The sequence below is a fragment of the Schistosoma haematobium genome, chromosome 2 (genome assembly GCF_000699445.3).
Source record: "Schistosoma haematobium chromosome 2, whole genome shotgun sequence".
Classification (NCBI taxonomy): Eukaryota; Metazoa; Platyhelminthes; class Trematoda; order Strigeidida; family Schistosomatidae; genus Schistosoma; species Schistosoma haematobium.
The window spans coordinates 5,506,344-5,527,316 of record NC_067197.1 but is presented as its reverse complement, the minus strand read 5'-3'; the positions used below and the strand labels follow the sequence as shown (position 1 = coordinate 5,527,316).

Here is a 20,973-nt window from a genome sequence, read left to right as displayed (position 1 = left end):
GACGTAACGCTTAGTGATTGAATCAAGTTCAAAAATATTGTGAAAGTTAGTTATTTTAGCCACTGTCAAATGAAACTGATGTGTTTTCGCCTCATCTAGCAAATCAACGTCGAAACAACAGAATTACGTATATACACAATCATATATGTGAAAACTTTATTGGAAGTGATTTTAAGAACGTTAAAAACTAATCTTTTTTGTATCACTTAGATCACGAATCGATCAAAGACAGACCACCATTGAAAACATGGAAGCACTGGACACCTGCGATAGGGGACTCCTCGGCAGAGCGCATCCTGAGCTCGATCTCCGTGTGCGGAGTCAGATGCTCATTGCTGAGGAGTCCCACAGTAAGACAAAACGGGCGTCCTGTACTCCCAGGTTTTTGAAAGTGGTTTATCATTAATCGGTTCATGATTTCAATGAAATGCGACAATTTCCAGTCCCTTACTGACAATTTTTTTATAAATATCGATAAATAATGACAACCTGATATGTACGGTGTATATTTCCTGTTTTGTTCCTTTATCCTAAATGGTATCTTTTCCAAATTAGCAAAAGAACCAAGGGACGTTAAAAACAAGACTCAAATCTTAGAAGTCCAGTAGAGTATAGATAAATCAATTGATTTCATGACATTATTGAATTAACAGAGGAAAAATGCAAATAAGTCAAATATGAAGTGTCGAACTAACTATTTGGTAGAAAATATTTCAGTTAGTCATGTACATATGATTGAACTATTTTCAAGTTACGTTTGTCTTGGAATATTCATGATCTCTCGGTGCCACAAATATAATTAATTACCAAGATGTTTTGGAGAAAGGTCTGTTTACATTTTGATATTGGATGGTCAGGGTTAATCGTCAGCGAACCCTGAACCCAGGTTTTGTGCTAATTGGGATACGTCAGTAAGGTGTGCCTTCAATCTTCACGGGACTGGTGCTCCTAATGGGATCCAAAAGCTGGTCCTGGACTAGAAGAATATGATATTAGCCGATATTCAGTGGTCAATTACCAATGTGAATATCGCTACCCTACAGAATTTAATTCGCGATCCGTATGGCTAAGTGGTAGTTTCAAACAATAAAGCTAGGTGATCTGGGTTGCTATCCAACAAGCAGCATCGATTCCATCAGGATTACAGGTACACATTGCCGATCAATGCCAAATACCCTTAACCACCCAGCGTCAAAACATATTATCAAATCACTTGGACTATGGTCACATTGCAACTTAGTCGACAAAATCCGATCTGCACTAAAGACTAAACAAACATGATATTGGCCACCACTCAGTGACCAATCTAAGGATGTACATAGTTTGATGGTGGTTAAAGTTCCAAAATAATGTCAACTCGAGAAAAATAGGAATCTATTGTAAGACAATTTAGCGATACACCTACAACTCCAGTGAAAAATTAGTCTACAAAATAGCATTTCCTTGAAAAGGAACTTTTTGACACTTTTGCAGAGATATATAATGAGAGAAATCAGTAAAACCAAGCACTGAACTGCAATGTCATGAATTAATTGAAGTTAGACATGCAAATCAATGGATACAAAATCAATAGTCTGAAAGTTAAGCGTTCGTTGTGAAAATGAATGCTCCGGCTTCAATCCCTGGTAGGATGATGAATATATTGTTAAGGAGTCTTATAGTATTATGAAACAATTGATCAATCTTTCCTGGTTTTCAATGGATTTCTAATTTAGATCAATTTATAATATTAATAACATGCAACAATCTCATGAGCAGATGAAGAAAGAAAAATACACCTACTTATACATGAATCACAAAACTCTCAGTTATACTTCGAAAGAGGAATTATTTCAACCAGTCCTATAAATAACTAATACTAACACCCTCCTGATTATCATCAATAAGCATAGCAATACACTTACAACAATATACCATTACAACTCTTAAAAAAAATAGTATACATATATATTCTACAGCATAGGGGTATTATAAACAGAAATATAAAGAAAGGTTATTATTGATAATAATAATAATAATAACAGTAATTAACATTTATGGATAGTTTATTCTGTATACTTTTTCTTCTAAAAAAAAGGTGCGATAATATTGAAGCATGTTATACAAAATGTAAAATAGTTAAATAAATAAGCTAATAACATCCAAGTATCATCGCACACGCATAAATCAGATTAACTCGGTATATATATAGGATGTATCTCAACAAGTATGTAATGGTTAGTATACATTTTGACTGATGGGTTAATGATGTAACTCAATTACTAACTTGATTAACAGTGAACAAATGTGTTAAGTATCAAGAAGGGATTCTTCGTCAGTATTATTAATAATAATGTTAGCGCTTGAGTCGAAACCATATATGTGTATGTAAACATACCTTGTAGTAATAAAATAGAGATAAACCAAGAAAAATAATCGAAAACAACAACTGAAGGTATAGACATATGACATGATAAGAATTTACAACATGTAGGTTGGTTGATATGATATTGTATGTATGTATGTGGTGGATATACCAATATCCACAAATCCACACACACGCAAACACACTATCACTATGAGATAAAACGTCTATTATCAATACAGTTAGTATATTCAGCAAAAATAAATACATCAGAAGAGTTAAACAACTTTATAAAATGGTGTAATGATACAATATTTGTTGGTTGTGATAAGAATGAGAATATATAAAAATGTTTGTGTATGTAGGGCATCGAAGCAAGGATGATAATTGTACTCATTAAGAAAGACAGTAAACAAGGAAGATGACAACAAAAATAACAAAAAGAAAGGAGCTGATAGGATAAAAATTAAGACAGATTTGTTTATGTGTACATTAGGTGACGAGTTAGTGAATTACAAAACAAACCACACATATGATAGTCAATTGCGAGAAGTGATGATCATGATGATAACCGTACGATCTGATAAGATAAATAAGTTATTTTTCTCAAATAAAAGGATCAAATGAGAAATTTCCCCATTCACAAGTAATACGCTTGACGCAGAGCCGCCACCACCACCCCATAGAGAAGTCACGGAAAGACCAATGGTGAAATAATACGAGTTGATGAATGTTTATATCGAAAAATTAAAACAAACTGTGAAAGAAGTAGCTATGTATAACATATATATGTATCAGTGTATACAAAGCTGTCCAAAACGAACACAGAGAAGAACTACAATGATAATAGAGAATAAACAATACAATCGAAAAATAAGGATATAAAACCAAACAAGACAGAAAGGGGTAATACGCGTTCAATAGAATTGATAACTGTTTTTGTATACACACAAAATACATCCATAAAAGAATCTTTTATAGAATGAATATTAGATTGTTTGATAATGTGACTTTTCACAATAGGGAACGGATTGAACAGAACAATAGCATAAATACAACATAACCGTTTGATTAAGGCACAATTTTCACACAACTGTATTTTTGTTTATTACACCAAGATGAATATGGTTAGGAAAAATTATCCTTATTATTATTAGGAGAAAAAGTTTTTAGGTCAAATTGATGAAGTCTCTTATTTTTATTTGAAAAACAAACAAACAAATAAACAAAACGATAAAAGATAAAATGACAACATAATCGACCAACAGAAAAACGTAAAAACAAACAAACAAAAAAAACACGTGAACATGCATGAAATACAACAGGCAAGAGAGACAAATACATATCTGTTGGACGAAAAAGAAAAAGAAAGATGTAATTTATTATGGGAACACAGCAGCAGAGAGAGGGGTAGGATGAAGGAATTATGCAAGTGTATTATTTAAAGGACATTCTTCACATAGCAATAGTCTCTGGAATATATATATATGGTGGAATGTTTACAAATTTTACTAAATCGAATCAGTGGTAAACAACACATTTGACTAAATGAATAAACAATCAAATAAACAGCTTGTAGGATATATGAAACATCTGATAGATAGATATATAAGCGATAGAGGACTTCAATCTGGTTCACGAAATTGACTGACTTCTTGAAAAATCATTTTTTTCAATTGTCTAACAGGTAAATTATCTAATTCTTCTTCAAAACTGAATGGTTTTTTAGCAACAGGCTAAAGTGAAGTGATAGACAAAATACATATTACTATTAATAGAAAGATTTCAACAATGGATTCCAAAATGAACAGAAAATGTTGTTGAATCTTTTTAAAAAATATATAACAAACAGATTTTTGTGTGAAATTAGCTATCGGTTTTTTTCAATGTTCAATAAGAAGCAATATCTAGGTCGCCCCCAAATGCCCTGGTACGGCCAACAGTGGGGAGAGTCCGCTCTCCCTCTCGAAATGCTCTCACATAGCCACGCGTATATAACCTCTGCCAGGGAAGTCCTACTCACTGCCTTCACGTGGCGGGGGTGTTTTTTACGAAAATGGGAGGACGAAAAGCGAATCTCCGGCGCTTTAACCGGATTCCAAACCAATGGTGCACATGGGCTCCAGTATCCTGAGGGAACAAATGGCGTATGAACCAATTGTTGGTCACCGGCTACCATGGGACTGCATCTCCTTACGATGCTCCACTGCCTTGTGGGTTAGACCTTTAGGTCAAAGGCTCGGGGAGTGGTCCCCTAAGAAAACCGTCTGCTTCGGTTTGGGCACCCGTGCAGTATCACAGCCCTCACACATATCGAATGAGATTTGTGTGGCGCATATGTATTTGGTGCCTCTTTGTACCATTATCTATGTGTTGAAATAAATAAATAAATAAATAAATAAATATCTAGGTTTCTTTTCCATTCGTTTGTTAAGTTGAGTAATATGCATAAGAGCATGATTTTCACTGGGAACTCCATTCAAGCCAATTTATATAAGTCTTTTGTGAACAGATTACTATAGTGTATCCCAATTTGTAGAATAAGAAAACAAATCAAGTGAAAATTAGAGTATAAAATGAAATTCACAGTGAACATTATGGATTTGTCTGTAGTAACTACACGCTAAATGAATAGAGAAATCTACGAAAATACTTGATATTGCACACATGTGGAGCATAGAAAGACAGCTGCACCATGAATTCACGGACACATAGCCTATCTCATGATTTTTAAATGGACTCCTATAATTTAGGCGTTGAAAATTAGAAATCCAGTTGAAAATTTTTTATTATGTCTTATACTGCTTAGCATTCTCTTTGTATGCACTACTTCATTCTATTGGTTTCAAGTTAAAAAAAGGAAGGATTAAAATCAAACAGAAACATCTTCTTGGTCAGGGTCCGTGAAAACTTATCATCAAAGATTGGACTTGGGTGTCATAGGAGAAGTTCAAGCCTCAGGGGTGCAACTGCATTCAGTCTCTATCTCCCTCTAAAAACTCGATTTAAACTGAATTCCTAATTTTTCACTAGTTGTGTACATTTCTTTCTCAAGAATTATATTTCCCACTGATTAAGTTATTTGTCACGATTATAATTCTTTATTACCTCTTAGATCTTGATAATTCCCTCTGTCGTGCTTATCTGAGAGGTGTGACAACTTGAACTGATACACATTCATGCAATGATGATGATGATTGGATTGGCAACAAGTTCGAATATTATTGCAGGGAAAACCGTAACAATGGGTACGTTAAAAACAATTCTGATTTAAATGTACAATCTAAAAAAGTGAGTTGTTAGTAAAAAAAACGTTGAAATTATTTATCACCAAACATGAAAATCAAATATTGTTTAGAGCAACCTATTAGATATGGCACGTAAGCTGAAAAGAAAGCGTACCTTTATCGACTGTAGAAACATTTGATTATCACCGGAGTTTAGGATAAAAATAATAAATGCCGAACAAAATTTTGGAGACGAAAACCTTTTATTTATAACACTAATGATCTTACCTCATCACTAGGATCATAGTAATGTTCAAAATAAGGATGAGCTAAGGCTTCTTCAACGGTAATACGTGTGGTTGGATTGAATGTTAATAAACGATCAAGCAGGTCGATTGCTGTGAATAAAAAACAAATAGAAGTCAAAAGAGTGAGTTTTACAAACAAAAGAATCCAAAGTGATAATCAATAAGTCAGACGCAAAGTAGAAACTGGCACATGTATACATTGATTCAAGCCGCAATATCCAATGGCTCAGAGACGAGATTGTCGGATTAAATAAAAACAGATTATGCGGGATTGAGAAACTTAGGATTTAAGGGAAGAAAAAAAGTGAATGTACCTGCGCCACCCAAAGCGATGCCACAAAAAAATTGATTCAAACAGAAAAGTTACAATAATTGTAGGCAGTTAACTTATAAAAAATGACTCAACTCGAAAGCTTAAGACACTCTTAATATATTCAGTTAATGACACTAGGTAAGTGATAAGAGTTTGAAGAAAATTTGGGTTTTAAAAAGATTTGAACTGGCGACATTTACATAAAACATTGAAGAATTGTATACGCATTGAACTACAATAGCAATATAATAGTACAATTAAGTAACCATCGACTTATTCGTGTACTATATACCACAGATATTGTGTAAACACAAAATAAATCAAGACTTTAAGGTGAGTATATGAAGTTACCCTTAGTAAATGAATTACAATAACAGTTTAAATAAAAACAGATAAATAATTTAGTGAAATTACACCCTATACATTCTAGCAGATAGAGAAGGAAAAAGGATGTAAAATGGAGATAAAAGGATGAATGTCAAAAAGATATTTGATATATCTGATATTTGGACACTTGACTTTCTAACCGCCTTTTAATCCTCCAGAACACTTACATTGGAGCCCTGAGCAGAAGATAAAAGGCGAGAGAAGCATCAAAATAAGTTTTACTTTCAATATTAAGGCACAGAAAACAAGAGGACCTATATGTGTATTTGTAACATGAATAGCCTAGTATATGATATATATACATTGCTGTTTTCTAGGGCTGCCAAGGAAGTTTCTATTGAATGCTGAATTAGACGAAATATTTTCAATCTTTTCCCAACTTTTGAAAACATTTTCAAATAATTTTTACTAATATACCGTAATATTAATACCTGTAAAGAGTTGAACACGATTATGACAATGAAGCATTGGTTCAGGAGTTAATAACATTTACGTTTTAACAAATCTATTGTATATTCGGTGTTCACTTATATACTTTGACTTGAGTTTTCGGATATTAGCACTAGACCTTAAATAATTAGTGTGGTTCGAAGGTGAATCTATACATATTTAGCTGACAAATAAGTTATATAAGCTTAATGAAGTCAAGTTGTACGCTGATGCAACTTAATACATGAATCATACCATGAAGTTCACAAGCATAATACATGCAAAATAAAGAGAATAAGATTCATTGATTGTTGTGATATAAGTACAATTAGTTAGTAACGTGTGATATATGCATATATAATACGTGACCTAAAATTTCACTGGTGTCCTGATCGTTTTTCCGTTGTAATATACTTATATAGTAAAATAGTTGAAATTGATAAAATGTCATATGTAAGACACATAGCATTAAATCAACCAATATAATAAAAAAAAATAAACCTTTCAAAATACTTCAGACTGTGTCGCATGAAATTATGACGATTTACATGACAATAATAATAATAATAATAAATGTGTGGCCCGATATGTTTAGCAAGAGTGTTTAGTAGGAGAAACATTTTTACACTTCGTCAATTTATATACATATATCCGTGGGCGTGTTTAATACACTAAGCGCTGTAACGGGGTGGATACTGAGCAAAGTTGTACTTTCGGAACTGTCTGGTGTTTTGTTGTTCCATTCTAGTTATCGGCCAAACAAACGGAACCATGGAAAATAAGCGTTAAGATTTATATCGGGTTTAATTCAACGTCAATTGTGCCAGTTCAAGCTTACGACCAGACAAAACTTAGGATGTTAGGCTATAGATGAAATAATACATTTGGGGTACAGAAATACTACAGAATTCTTCTTGGTGAATCTTATTGAGTGGTATTGATTAACGTAAACCTGATTTATCATGTTAAGATGGATCTCGAAGACATAGGTGATCATATGGTTGCATGAATATGAAGATTATAACAAAAAACTTACTTTTAGCATCCGCCGAAGGATAAATATCTTTCCATGATTTACGAGGATTATTTTTGAACTTCTCCACGAAGCTTCGAGCCTATGCAAAAAATTAAATTGTTTAGAAAGAAAGAAGAATCAATAATTTAAGAGACAAACAATTATCTAGCTAAGGGAGAGAAGCTACTAATAATAAGCATAGTTCATTTATTTTATTCATATTTATAAATTGCTAAAATGGTGTATTGAAAGACGAAACATCGGTAAATGTATTCAACAAAACTAAATAAAGTGAATAGGGTAATACAAAACTGAAAAGTTTAGAGAAACATTAAGAATGTGTGAATCTGGTTCGTTACCACTGGTCTACAACTATGTCACTTAAGATCTCCAATAATACAGTAAGATAATATAGCGAATTAAAAATCACAAAATCATCATTCCCCTACAACTCTTCAGGCAGTCGCTCAAAGTCAATGTAGAACATGACACAATTGTATATAGGTTCTATCAACCACATATTTAGCAGTTTTTAACCTTATCGACAACCAACCTTAAAGCTGGTCAGTACAGTGCTTCTGGATAGATTGACTAAGTATGTGTAACACACCTTCTAAAAATGTTTAATATATCAACCTTTATATCTATCAAACATGTATGTGTGTTTCTGCACTGAGATAAGAAAACAGACAATAAAAAATAGATATATCAATTGTTGAGATCATGAGTCAATTGAAGCGAGATCACAATGGAAAACCTGGGAGCACTAGACGGCCGTTTCATTATATTGTGGGACTCCTCAGCAGTGAAGCCAATCATTTCAAGGCGTATATTCTGGAGTTCTAGTGAGAAGTAGTGACCACTGGAGTTCAACCGAGTCAGTCGTGAAATAGTAACTTACTGATGACAACGGTGGACGTGTCGATCAACTTCGTGAATTAGTTGATACCGGCTCAGTGGTCTAGTGATTAAGTGCTCGCGCACGAGACCAGTAGGTCCTGGGTTTGAATCTCGCGAGGCGGGGCCGTGGATGCGCACTGCCGAGGGGTCTCATGATGGGACGAAATGACTGTCCAGTGCTTCCAGGTTTTCCATGGTGGTCTAGCTTCAATTGACTAATGATCTGAACTACTGAAATTACTAAAATCTCCACAAAACCCCCTCCAAATAGATATATATTTGTTCTATAGTATGAAGTTATCATTTAATGACTGCAATGGAATAGTCACAAGAAAGTTAAGCTATTCGGTTGAAAATATTACTATAAAGTTGTCAACATCATAATAAAGAGTAGAGAAAGTAGTCTTTAGTGAGTGAAATTTAAATAATTAAACTATGAAACCAAAAAATCCTGTTATCTGCATCAAACAAAAGACACATAAATTATGTGTAATATGATTGAATAAAGTTAAATCATATTAATAGATGATAACTTGGCTTTTATTTACATGACTAATCAGTAAGCATATGAGAAAAAAACTGACCTTATCATTTACTATCCAAACTTGATCCTCACGGCTTGGTGATCCTAAAACTCCTAAGATAAGGGTTAGTTGTTCAACATCTGGTAGAAGTATAAGATAAGGAGTTTAACAATTTGAAGGGAAAGTTACTACATTCGAGTTTCAGTGTGAACATTAGCACAGGGATATGACAGTTAAATTCAACAGATGAATCTCAAATAAGACAAAACGTGAGTTCCTGATCGCATTACTAGCTATCGTTTAACTTTAATAGAAATATAATTTGAGTAGTTTGTAGGGACTGATTTAGCTTGACATCAAACTTTATTGTGGACTGAAAACTGCATCAAGAATGAATCAAGTATCAAAATGACGTTAGATAGTTATTGCGCTGAATTACGAATTGATTGAAGTTTAAAAAATGTAGATTACAACATTCTGAACTGCTGATCATGTTAACTAAATTACATGCTCAAAAACTTTAGTCTTGATCCCAATAATTCGTGAAGGATAGTGGGTACGCAATGATGATATACCATAAACTCAGATGGAACGCCTTCAGTTCAATAATCCCTAGTTCCTGAGGGTTGTTTAGTTGACGCTAGTCCATAACGAAGACTACCTTTAAGTTATAAATGTAAATGGTAAAATATTTATTTTCTAATCAAGTGTAATTCTAAAATAATATATCTAATCACATGGCAACGGCCTGTTCATCTGCAAATACACAAATATATTATAATACTTATTTCATTTTAGTCCCATTATTCTTGTCATAATTGAAAAAGTATATACATATATCACAATGGCATGAATAACACAATTAGTAGAAGTCATAAGATAAGTAATTTCAGATATTAAACTATTCAAATTCCTCATAACTCTCTTCATATACCTATTTCTTGTTTGTCAGTAATTCCTAGGGATATCACGAAATTGAATAGGTAAAACTAGTACACTACTTACTTACTTACACCTGATACTCCCAACGGAGCATAGGCCGCCGACCGGCATTCTCCAACCCACTCTGTCCTGAGCCTTCCTTCCCAGTTCTATCATATTGTTGTTCATTCTTCTCATACCTGTCTCCATTTCTCGACGTAATGTGTTCTTTGGTCTTCCTCTTCTCCTTTGGCCTTCAGGATTCCATATGAGGGCTTGCCTTGTGACTCAGTTGGGTGATTTCTTCAATGTGTGTACTATCCACTTCCATCGCTTCTTCCTAATTTCTTCCTCTGTTGGGATCTGATTTGTTCTCTCCCATAGTAGGTTGTTGCTGATAGTTTCTGGCCAATGTATCCGAAGTATTTTGCGTAGACAATTGTTAATAAACACTTGTATCTTCTGGATGATGGCATTCGTAGTTCTCCCAGTTTCCACCCCAAACAGTAGAACTGTCTTGGCATTTGTATAGAAAATCCTGACTTTGGTGTTGGTTTACAGACGGTTGTTTTGAGTTCCAGATGTTCTTCAGTTGTAAATATGCTGATGAGCCTGGGGCCCCTCTGGAGCTACTGCCAGTTACAAGCACGGATAAAGGAGGGTTGGGCATGGGGTTAGCCACCCCATCCCGTAGAAAACTAACTCGCTAAAAAAACGCTAACCAGTGCACTACTTAGTGTTAACCTAAATTCTAAATCAGCTAATTATGTACTGTATAGATTATCAATTTTTCAGATATTATCTACTTGTGTTGAATGAATTTTTTATTATACAAATGATACTGAAATAACGGATTATTTATGAAGTAATCAATAACCACTGTCTAGACAACTTACATAACTGGATTAAAGATTTTGAAACTTTTGTTTACAGTTTAGTTCAAAATCTGTACGGTAACATAGAAAACTCAGTCGATAAACTATTAAAATATACTACTATTCACGAGCTTTTATCAAGACAATAATACTATCGCACCATTTGTAATTTAGAATATTTTAGATTCATAAAAAGTCGAGTACAATAGTACATGCGCTTGAATTAAGATAACTGAAATAATATTCATTGTTATTATTGAGCAACAACAAATAGAACCTTTCAACTAACAAAAAACGTCATGCGTTCAAATAGACTATCAAAGCCCATCAAAAAATTTACTTCATTTCTTGAATGCAAATATATCATCTGATAAGTCAAATGGAGACACTAGTTATACTCATCGACATGAGGTGAACAAAGTGAAAAAAAAAATTATAGAAAAGGATACAATGTTTCCCGGGGAACAATGGTCGACGATTTAGCATTTCACCAAAAATGCAACCTACAGACCAAATATCGATAGCTTTTGTGTAGCTTTTTGAGCTGAGCATAATTTCTGGGGCTCTATACCATCGTGTAGCAACGTATTCGGTGAGCATGCCCATATGATCATGCTCAGGATCGTTAACTCGAGCCAATCCAAAATCACAGATCTAAATAATAGGAAAAAGTTAAAAAGGATTTATTTATTACGAGTCCAGATTCGTTTTCGCAAATCACCGTTATTTTACTATAAGGAAAAAACAAGAGAAAACTTTCCAAGCCATTTTCCACGAAAAAATCCAGTAATCTGGCTGCCAAGTTTTAAGGACAGTTAGACTATTCATAAATGAAATTACAAATAGTTTAGTGACAATATTTACGTTAGGAGTGTTTTTTTCACAAAAACATTAGGGAGAAAGTGGATATACATGGGCTAACACCAAATAAGTGAATGAAGCTACTTCAGTGAAGGAACATAAATTTTAAACCCAAACTGTAAATAGAGCATCTAGGTCCTTTGTAAAGACGCGACATAATTTCATTGGGACCATGAACCGACTAGTGTTAGACAACCTTAAAGAACCTGCAAGTACCGTAGTATAGGATTCCTCAACAGTGTGCATCCACGAACCCAGGATCCTCGTTCTCGCGCACGAACGCTTAGCCTATAGAGCACCTAAATGCCCTGGCACGACCGAGGGTCTGGAGAGTTAGCTCTCTCTCTCTCTCTCTCTCTCTCGAAATACTCTAACATGGCCACGCGCATACAACCACTGCAATTGAAGTCCTACTCACTGCCTTCTCGCGGCATTACTGTTGTTTGCGAAATTAAGAGGACGGAAAGCGAATGTCCGGCGCTCTAACCGGGTTTGTGGGCATGGAGGATCCACCTAGAGGACTTGGAAAACCCTGATCCCAAACCAATGGTGCACATGGGCCCCAGGATCCTGAGGGAACAAATGGTGTATGAACCAATCGTTGGTCACCAGCTACCATGGGACTGCATCTTCTGACGTTGCTCCACCGCCTTGTAGATTAGACCTATAGGTAGAAGGCTCGGGTAGTGGCCTCCTAAGAAAACCACCTGCTTCGGTCTGTGCACCCAGGCAATATCACAGCCCACACACAAATCGAATGATGAAGTGCGGCGCATATGTATTCGGTGCTTCCTTGTACCAATGTGTTCAAATAAATAAATAGCCTCTATACCATTGAGTTGGCATCCAACTATGTTAATCCTTAACTTCAATCCATGACCAGTGAAGTTCAACCGTATCCAGCGTGAGGCGAAACTCACTGGGGACAATGGAAAGTGGTCGCGCAATATGAAGGATTAGTTGAAGTTAGACATTAACAGTTAGATGACAGCTCAGTGTTCTAGAGGCTAAGCGCACGTGCGCGGGACCGAAGATCCTGGGCTCGAACCCCTGTGGTGGGGTCGTGGATGCACACTGCTGAGGAGTCCTATACTGCGAAGAAACTGTCGTCCAGTGCTTACAGGTTCATAATTTCAGTAAAACTTAACAATCTCCACAACCTTAAACTTACAATTATAACAGAATTATTGGATAGTATTAACATATGACTATTCATGTTGCTTTATTGCCTTGTAGATATTAAGGCTTCAACCCAAATACTTAAAAGTGGCATACTTTGAAGCTGCTTTTGGCGTCTGAATACATATCTTCTAAAAATCAGGTTGATTGAAAAAATAAGGACAAACAAAAAGATTATAAAGACTATGGTGTATTTATCGGAACCTCCAACAAGCTTTCGCTTAAAAAAAAAAACAAATAACATGATGCTCATTTTTAGGCATGATAATCAACTGTTAAGCGGCGACCTAATGATTTAAGCACTTGAATTTTAATTTCGATAATGTTATTACATTATCAAAAGGACTAATTGCTTTAAACTTGAATTTTAACCAATAAGTAGAAGGTTTGAACCAAACTCTACGTACATTGATCCACTCAACTAAGTGGGATCACCAGACCTCAAACAGACGGTGTGGGTGGCGGAGTAAATGAAAATATGATAGATGAGATACATGTAAGTTAATGAGAAATACTTGAGCCACGTTATTATCATTTGGTACCAAGAAGCAAATATTAATTGATGAAAATCAGTAACCAAACACAGGTTTACACATACAGATTCGAGAAATACTTAACATGAAGGAAATGGTAATTCTTAGATGAGCGAACTGAAGTAGTCGGACAGGGTTCAGAACATGTAACACAATGGTTAGATGTTGAGTATTTTGAAGAATAAGCTACAAAGAACAAACGAGAATGCCACAAAATCACCATAACCCTGTCTAGGGAGTCATGAGATGATATCAGATCCTAACTCAACAAAAATACTTTCTAATTGACCGAAGTATCTAATATATAAACGAGTCCCAACTAGCACAAAATTGAAGTTCAAGGGCTTCTGATCAGAACTATGTCACATCAAAACAAAGTAGTACAGTGTGATGTCGAGTCACTTCATTTAGCAGCTACACAAATTTGATCGACAGAATCTAACTAACAGCAAGAATTAGGACACAACCCTAGCTACTACTACTACTACTACTACTACTACTACTACTACTACTACTACTTAGTAATTGATTAGTGTAATATTTATCATACCTAATTACACAGTACCTGACCTCGAAATGAGTTAAACGGTCTTCCTACTGAATGCAACCATTCAGAGGTAATGGTGACTATAAGCTCACTCCACAGATATGAAACATGCAAATGATGTAAATTAAATGGGATACTTAAAGGGGATTAAATACGGCAATAAAGATACCAGGCATTTTGAATTATTTTAAAAACAAACAAGAAATACTAAAATGTGCCAATTCCATTTTGATAGACATGTTTCATGAGTCGAAGTGGTTTAATTTTTTCCTAGATAATTGAGTTTAAAAGTGCATTTTACGGCAAAGCATCTTATTTTACTCTCCTATTCTATAGAAACTTATTTACTTTACATAAAGGCATACAACCCTCCCGAAAATTCTAACTAGCAATACTAAATAAAGTGACTGATTGACAAGTTAATCTACTCAATTTTGAGCTATTTTTATAAATGCTAATGATACTATCCTATTGCCCAAATCGAGCACCTGAAATAAGCTTTAACGAAACACCCCCACCACTACCCACAGGTGGTAATCTAGCTGCGTTTATGATAAACCATCATCAAGCTCTTCAAAAAGAAACAATATACTGCAACGCTTTCTGAATTGCTACCCAGAATAGTTAATCAAGCTGATAAGGCTGTGGATCATTGGTTACGTCACAAAACTCGTAACCATTAGTGAACTTGAGGCTTATTTTATTCATTAGACCATAGGCAATGAGATTTTACGGATGACTCTCAAACTATGTATATGACATAGCTTGTTTAGGCATTCAGTGAATCGCAAACGACGGCGGTATTTGCAGAGATATGTAGCGATCTAAATGATCATGTTATGTCAACACAATGGGAGAAATTAATGCGATGAGAAGCAAACGGGTAAAAATAATAATACTGGCTCATGCAATCGAGAAATAAAATGTAAAAAACGACATAAAATCTCAAGGTTCAAACTACGATAAAATCGAATATATTTGCTCCATCGCAACCGATTGCGTTACATAACTTAGGGTCGTCCGATAATGGTTACGATTATCGGGAAGTCTGTCTCTCACTGCAAGTCTTAGATCAATAATCAATGACTTTGAATTAATGTCTTGTTTTGGTTTAGGTGCATCTAATTTTCTTTGAACCTACTTTCAAATCGAGACGGGTGGTGAGTGGGCAGACAACATATTTTACAGCAACTTTAGTAGACGGAGATTTGTTATTTCGTCAACTGACTTACGATCGCTATTTATTGATTTAAGTCAGTTCTTGTTATTATTCACTAGTTGATTCCAACGTATATGACCAATCAATTGAATGTGCCTACCGTTAAATATTAATACATAAACCTGTGAGTGCTTATTGGGTTACAGAATGACTGCTATTCATGCACAGATTGCTCACCTTTAGATCACAGCTTGCATTTAGCAATAAATTAGATGGTTTTAAATCACGGTGCAGAACATTTGCAGAATGGATGTATTTGAGACCTAAACAAAATACAAAAAATAGTAAAATCAGCTCGGATAGCGATTTCTTTTTACCTCGGAGTACTTGATACAAAAAATAGCAAGTATGTTCTCCTGACAGCTCCTGTGTTTTCAGTAATTTATACAAGTCAGTATCCATTAGTGTTTGAATGATATAACTGAAATTTAGGGGAAAAGGTTAGATAAAGCAAACAAACTTACACATCCTTCATATCCTCTAATGTGTTTCCGACTAGTATAATATTTTTGATATCAATTATCTAGATAATAGGGCAAAAAAGAGATTGAGTTTTGATTGATATGATTTTAGAGAAAATTTAACTATGAATCATGTCCATCAACAGTAGAATTGGATGTTCACGAAAAATGCTAAATAATTTGCAACAGTTGATATCAGTGGAAATCTTAGAGGCATTTGTAAAGTTTAATGTATACTAATCTAACAACCTTCATGTACAGTTTACTGCAATGACCAACCTACTACGAGTAATAAACAGATAATTGTGACTACGGTGACAGATGAAAATGACACTTTTTATACCACTTGTAAAACCCATAAAATGAGTATTTAGTGAGGCAAACAAACAGGCAGTGAATCAGTTATGGTCAACGTAAAGCTCGGCATATATGTGGGTCGGTCCATTACCAAGCTAAGACGGGAAGACAAGATAAATTTTAAAGAAATGAATATCGAATGATGAATCAAAATAATGTAGCAGGAATAATAACAATAGGAAAGTCCGAACACTGAAAATACGATTTGAAAGGTATGTATGGAAGAATACTGGAACTCAAAAACAAGATTAGGAATGAATATATCTGCACTGTTGTGACCGGTTTTGAATTATATTATCTGAAAATAACTAGTCCCAAAAGGTTTCAGTGAAATTTCGTGAAGTTCAAAATCAGACAGTTTACGTCAGACTGTGAGATAAGGGGATACAAGGCGATGGAAATCACGGTTATAATAGCTGAACAAAACTAGGGGCTAAAATCACGCATTTTACCAATTTTTTAATCGTAAACACTAAACTGTGAAATAAGTAGAAGTTTCGAGTGATTCTAATTCATACCATTTACAACTTGATTGATCACCGTATTTTTTAATTATTTATTTGAACACATTGGTACAAGGAAGCACCGAATACATATGCGCCGCACTTCATCATTCGATTTGTGTGTGGGCTGTGATATTGCCTGGGTGCACAGACCGAAGCAGGTGGTTTTCTTAGGAGGCCACTACCCGAGCCTTCTACCTATAGGTCTAATCTACAAGGCGGTGGAGCAACGTCAGAAGATGCAGTCCCATGGTAGCTGGTGACCAACGATTGGTTCATACACCATTTGTTCCCTCAGGATCCTGGGGCCCATGTGCACCATTGGTTTGGGATCAGGGTTTTCCAAGTCCTCTAGGTGGATCCTCCATGCCCACAAACCCGGTTAGAGCGCCGGACATTCGCTTTCCGTCCTCTTAATTTCGCAAACAACAGTAATGCCGCGAGAAGGCAGTGAGTAGGACTTCAATTGCAGTGGTTGTATGCGCGTGGCCATGTTAGAGTATTTCGAGAGAGAGAGAGAGAGAGAGAGAGAGCTAACTCTCCAGACCCTCGGTCGTGCCAGGGCATTTAGGTGCTCTATAGGCTAAGCGTTCGTGCGCGAGAACGAGGATCCTGGGTTCGTGGATGCACACTGCTGAGGAGCTCCATGATATTGTATCAAATAGATTTTAAATTCCTACTTTCGTTATCATTTTTCCAAATCGCTTTTTATCATTTACCTCTTGAAAATATACGGAAAACACTGAACGAACACAAAATATGGAATGCCGTCGGATAGTTGTATTTAAGAAGCTGACTTTCAAGTATTGTGTGGGAAAAGTGGGAGAACACAACATTAAAAGATTTATTACTTCAATATCTGGCTTTATTAAGACACCTAAAAACACCTAGATTTACAACAAAGGAGTTTTTATCTTATTAAATACCTGGGAAATAAGAGACTGAGGAAGATGAGATTTATTTTGGAGAACTCTTAACTGCTATTTAAAGACTTCAGACTTCCAACAGACATAACATAAAGACATTGCTTAGGCAAGTTCAAAAACACAGAAGCCTCTGATAGTTGTTGTTGAGTAGTGTGGTTTTAATACACAAGCTTTTAAAACGTATTCACTTAGCTCTCATTTGAAGGCGAACATGAACGAAAATGACGCCGAGCCCCCAATTTCGGGGAAAATTTGACCCATTTTGGGGAAGCCGCTATAGTGAACTTTGGGGAAATTTTGGTGAAATGGCACAAAAACCGCAGAATTTCCGCATACCTGGGAAAATTCCCCTTTAACCTTGATCAAGGTCGTCTGGCTCTGGGGATTTCCGCAAAATTTTCCCAAACATTGTTGAAGGTCATTCGACTTCGGGAGTTTCCCCAAAATACTCCAAAATTTCCCCAAACTTGGGAGCTCGGGACAATAAACACAATGTCCATGAGACCATAAAAGATGGTCAAAGTGCGAAATCTTAGTATCTTAGTGCAATGTAAAGTTTATCCGTACTTGTAATTACGCAAACTCTCTGAAGATTAGATTACTACATATTACCAAGTGCTCTTAACGAAAATTATAAGCTGTGGCTAAACGTACATTTTCATGAGAAAATCCGAGAAGAATCTTCAACTCCCGATATGTTCGCTGGCAGAACGTTTGATGTTCGAACGGTGAGGTCTTCTTAATGGCAACTTTCTCACCTCTTACTGTGTCGAAAGCATCACTGATCTGTCCGTGAACAATAACTGATAGGACTTACACAACCATTCCATACGCTCCTTCCCCAATATAATTTAGGTCAGTATAACGAGGGGATACTTCAAAAACCTGGTTTTTAATTACAACACGCACCATCTCAGAATTTGGTGTATCTACCGCTCTGAATTTCGACCTACAACATAGCATAGAGAAACAAATATGTTTACGCAGTGTTAAAGAACGACACAATGTCATAACATATATTAAAATTCATTCTTCAGAAATAGTGGACTTCTTCTTCGACATTAAACTATTATTGACAATGAGTAAATGTGGTTCTACTCAAGTTTCAGGGTGAACAAGTTATCGAGCATTTTCAGTCTTCAGTTATAAGGATAGTAGGTTAGTGAACCTGTGTTCATCCTGAAAGATTGCCTTTCAGTGAAGGTCCAGTTTCACCTTGAAAATATTCACTGATGGGACGGATAACACTTGTTCGAGTAAGGCGACCCAATAAGTGACTACTCGACGAGAAAAACGGGATCCCACTTTAAGTTTATTAGATCGTGGTTTATGAACCTTCTTGCTATGACCTCGGAGATTATTAGTGCTGGAGGGAGCAAAAAGCTAAGACATATTAACACCCAAATCATAATTAAAGATACGAAATGCCAGTATAAGGTCACCTCGTGTCCTACGATACGACAAGGGGAAAAGATTTAGGCGTTTTAAACGCTCATCGTAAGGGAGTTTAGAAAAACCCTTCACTAATTTCGTTCCCACACGTTGTAAACGCTCAAGTGAGCTAGTATACTTTACCAGACATGGGCTAGCTGCTTAGATACAGTACTCTAAATGTGGTCTTACATAAGTGGGATATAAAATTCGAAACATTTCCTCATCAATGAAGTTGAATGCTAGGCGAAGTGACCATAACGCACGGAATCCTTCGACAGCGGCTGCGTTGCAATGCGTAGTTGTTTTTAAATCACGACTTAATACTACTCCTAAGTCTTTATGCTCTTGAACGCATGGAAGGGGTTTACCCCCAATAGTGTAACGGTAACTATTACCGTGACCGATGTGCATTAGCACACTCTTCCCAGCATTGATTTCTAAGCCCCACTCTCGAGCCCATCTAACTAAATCGTCTAAGTCAGCTTGAAGATCCAGATCATCAGTCGCACTTTTTATTGTTCTCCAGATTTTTACATCATCTGCAAACAATAATGTCGACGACCTAAGTAACAGCGGTAACTCATTAACGTAGAGAAGGAAGAGCAGAGGGCCTAGGATGGTGCCTTGGGGTACGTCACTTTTGACCGGCTTCCAATCGGATAGCGTTCCTTTGGCCCCCACTCTTTGTCTGGCGTCACATAAGAAGTTTCCTATCCACTCATGTACAGTACCTATTATTCCGAAGCTCGTGAGCTACTGCACAAGACCTAACTGCGAAATCTTGTCAAATGCTTTGCTAAAATCTATGAATATCACATCAACAGCTAGACTGTTATCTAGGGCTGCTGTCCAATCCTCTCTCGCAATAAGTCAGTCAAGCATGAACGCTTGTTACGAAATCCGTGTTGCACAGGAGCTAACAGATTGTGTAAATCTATGTGGCTTAGCAACCTAACCCGAATTATTTTTTCAAGTAACCTAAAGACTATGCTAGTTAGACTGATAGGCCGGTAGTTAGATACTATCTGTCTCTGACCGTCCTTAAATATAGGACTGACTATAGCGTCCTCCCAATCTCTAGGGAGTTGAGCGAGTGAAAGGGACATGTTGAAGAGTGTAATGTCCGCAAGAGATGACAGCAACCGTGGATGTAACCCGTCAGGGCCCGGTATCTTGCAAGTTTTGAGGTTAGTTATCAACGGAAGGACAGTTTCCCCAGTCACCTGTAAAGATTTAATGGTCAGTATCTCGGTGTGAGTGGGACAAGTATTTGTTACAATGATCGTAGAGTAGACTTCGCTAAAATAGTTTGAAAAAGTCTGAGCTTTTGCTCGATCTGATTCAGCCAGTAATTCTGAATTTTCGTGTAACAGTAACGGGGGGGTACCATCACTATCTTTTGTTCGCCGTTGAACATACGAAAAGAATCGTTTCGGACAAGTACGGCTATCATATACTAACTGTCGTTCGTAAGTGGTACGGGATTTAGCTACGGTTTTCTTACAAATATTCCGGAATTTTTGGTACTCACGCTTAAGTGATGCATGACCTGTCAGCAAGAATAATTCCCAGAAGTGTTTCCTACGCTTTAATAGCTTCCGGGTTTCCTTATTATTTTAAAGAGAGAAATAGCTTTTTTATATTATTGTGAAATAGCTCCGCCTTCCATTTGCACCTGGACTGAAACGTTTTGTGCACAGTTTACTTGCA

The 20,973-nt window shown here is 36.0% G+C and overlaps 1 protein-coding gene across 2 annotated transcripts; it reads right to left on the bottom strand.

Moving 5' to 3' along the window:
• Window positions 1-1,357: 1,357 nt before the first annotated feature.
• Window positions 1,358-18,792, bottom strand: MAPK3_1 (Mitogen-activated protein kinase 3; the record flags this gene model as incomplete). 2 transcript variants are annotated; one of them, XM_051219124.1, is made up of 10 exons in its annotated part: window positions 1,358-4,080; window positions 5,860-5,969; window positions 8,045-8,123; window positions 9,508-9,587; window positions 11,693-11,897; window positions 15,760-15,845; window positions 15,900-16,003; window positions 16,047-16,105; window positions 18,484-18,610; window positions 18,647-18,792. In XM_051219124.1, the coding sequence occupies 10 exons, from the start codon at window positions 18,790-18,792 to the stop codon at window positions 3,970-3,972; spliced, it is 1,107 nt and encodes a 368-aa protein (XP_051067323.1). In that variant the 3' UTR covers window positions 1,358-3,969. The 2 variants fall into 2 exon arrangements, with proteins under 2 accessions (XP_051067323.1, XP_035587365.2); XM_035731356.2 differs by having other exon boundaries at window positions 1,358-3,690.
• Between the last annotated feature and the right edge of the window lie 2,181 nt (window positions 18,793-20,973).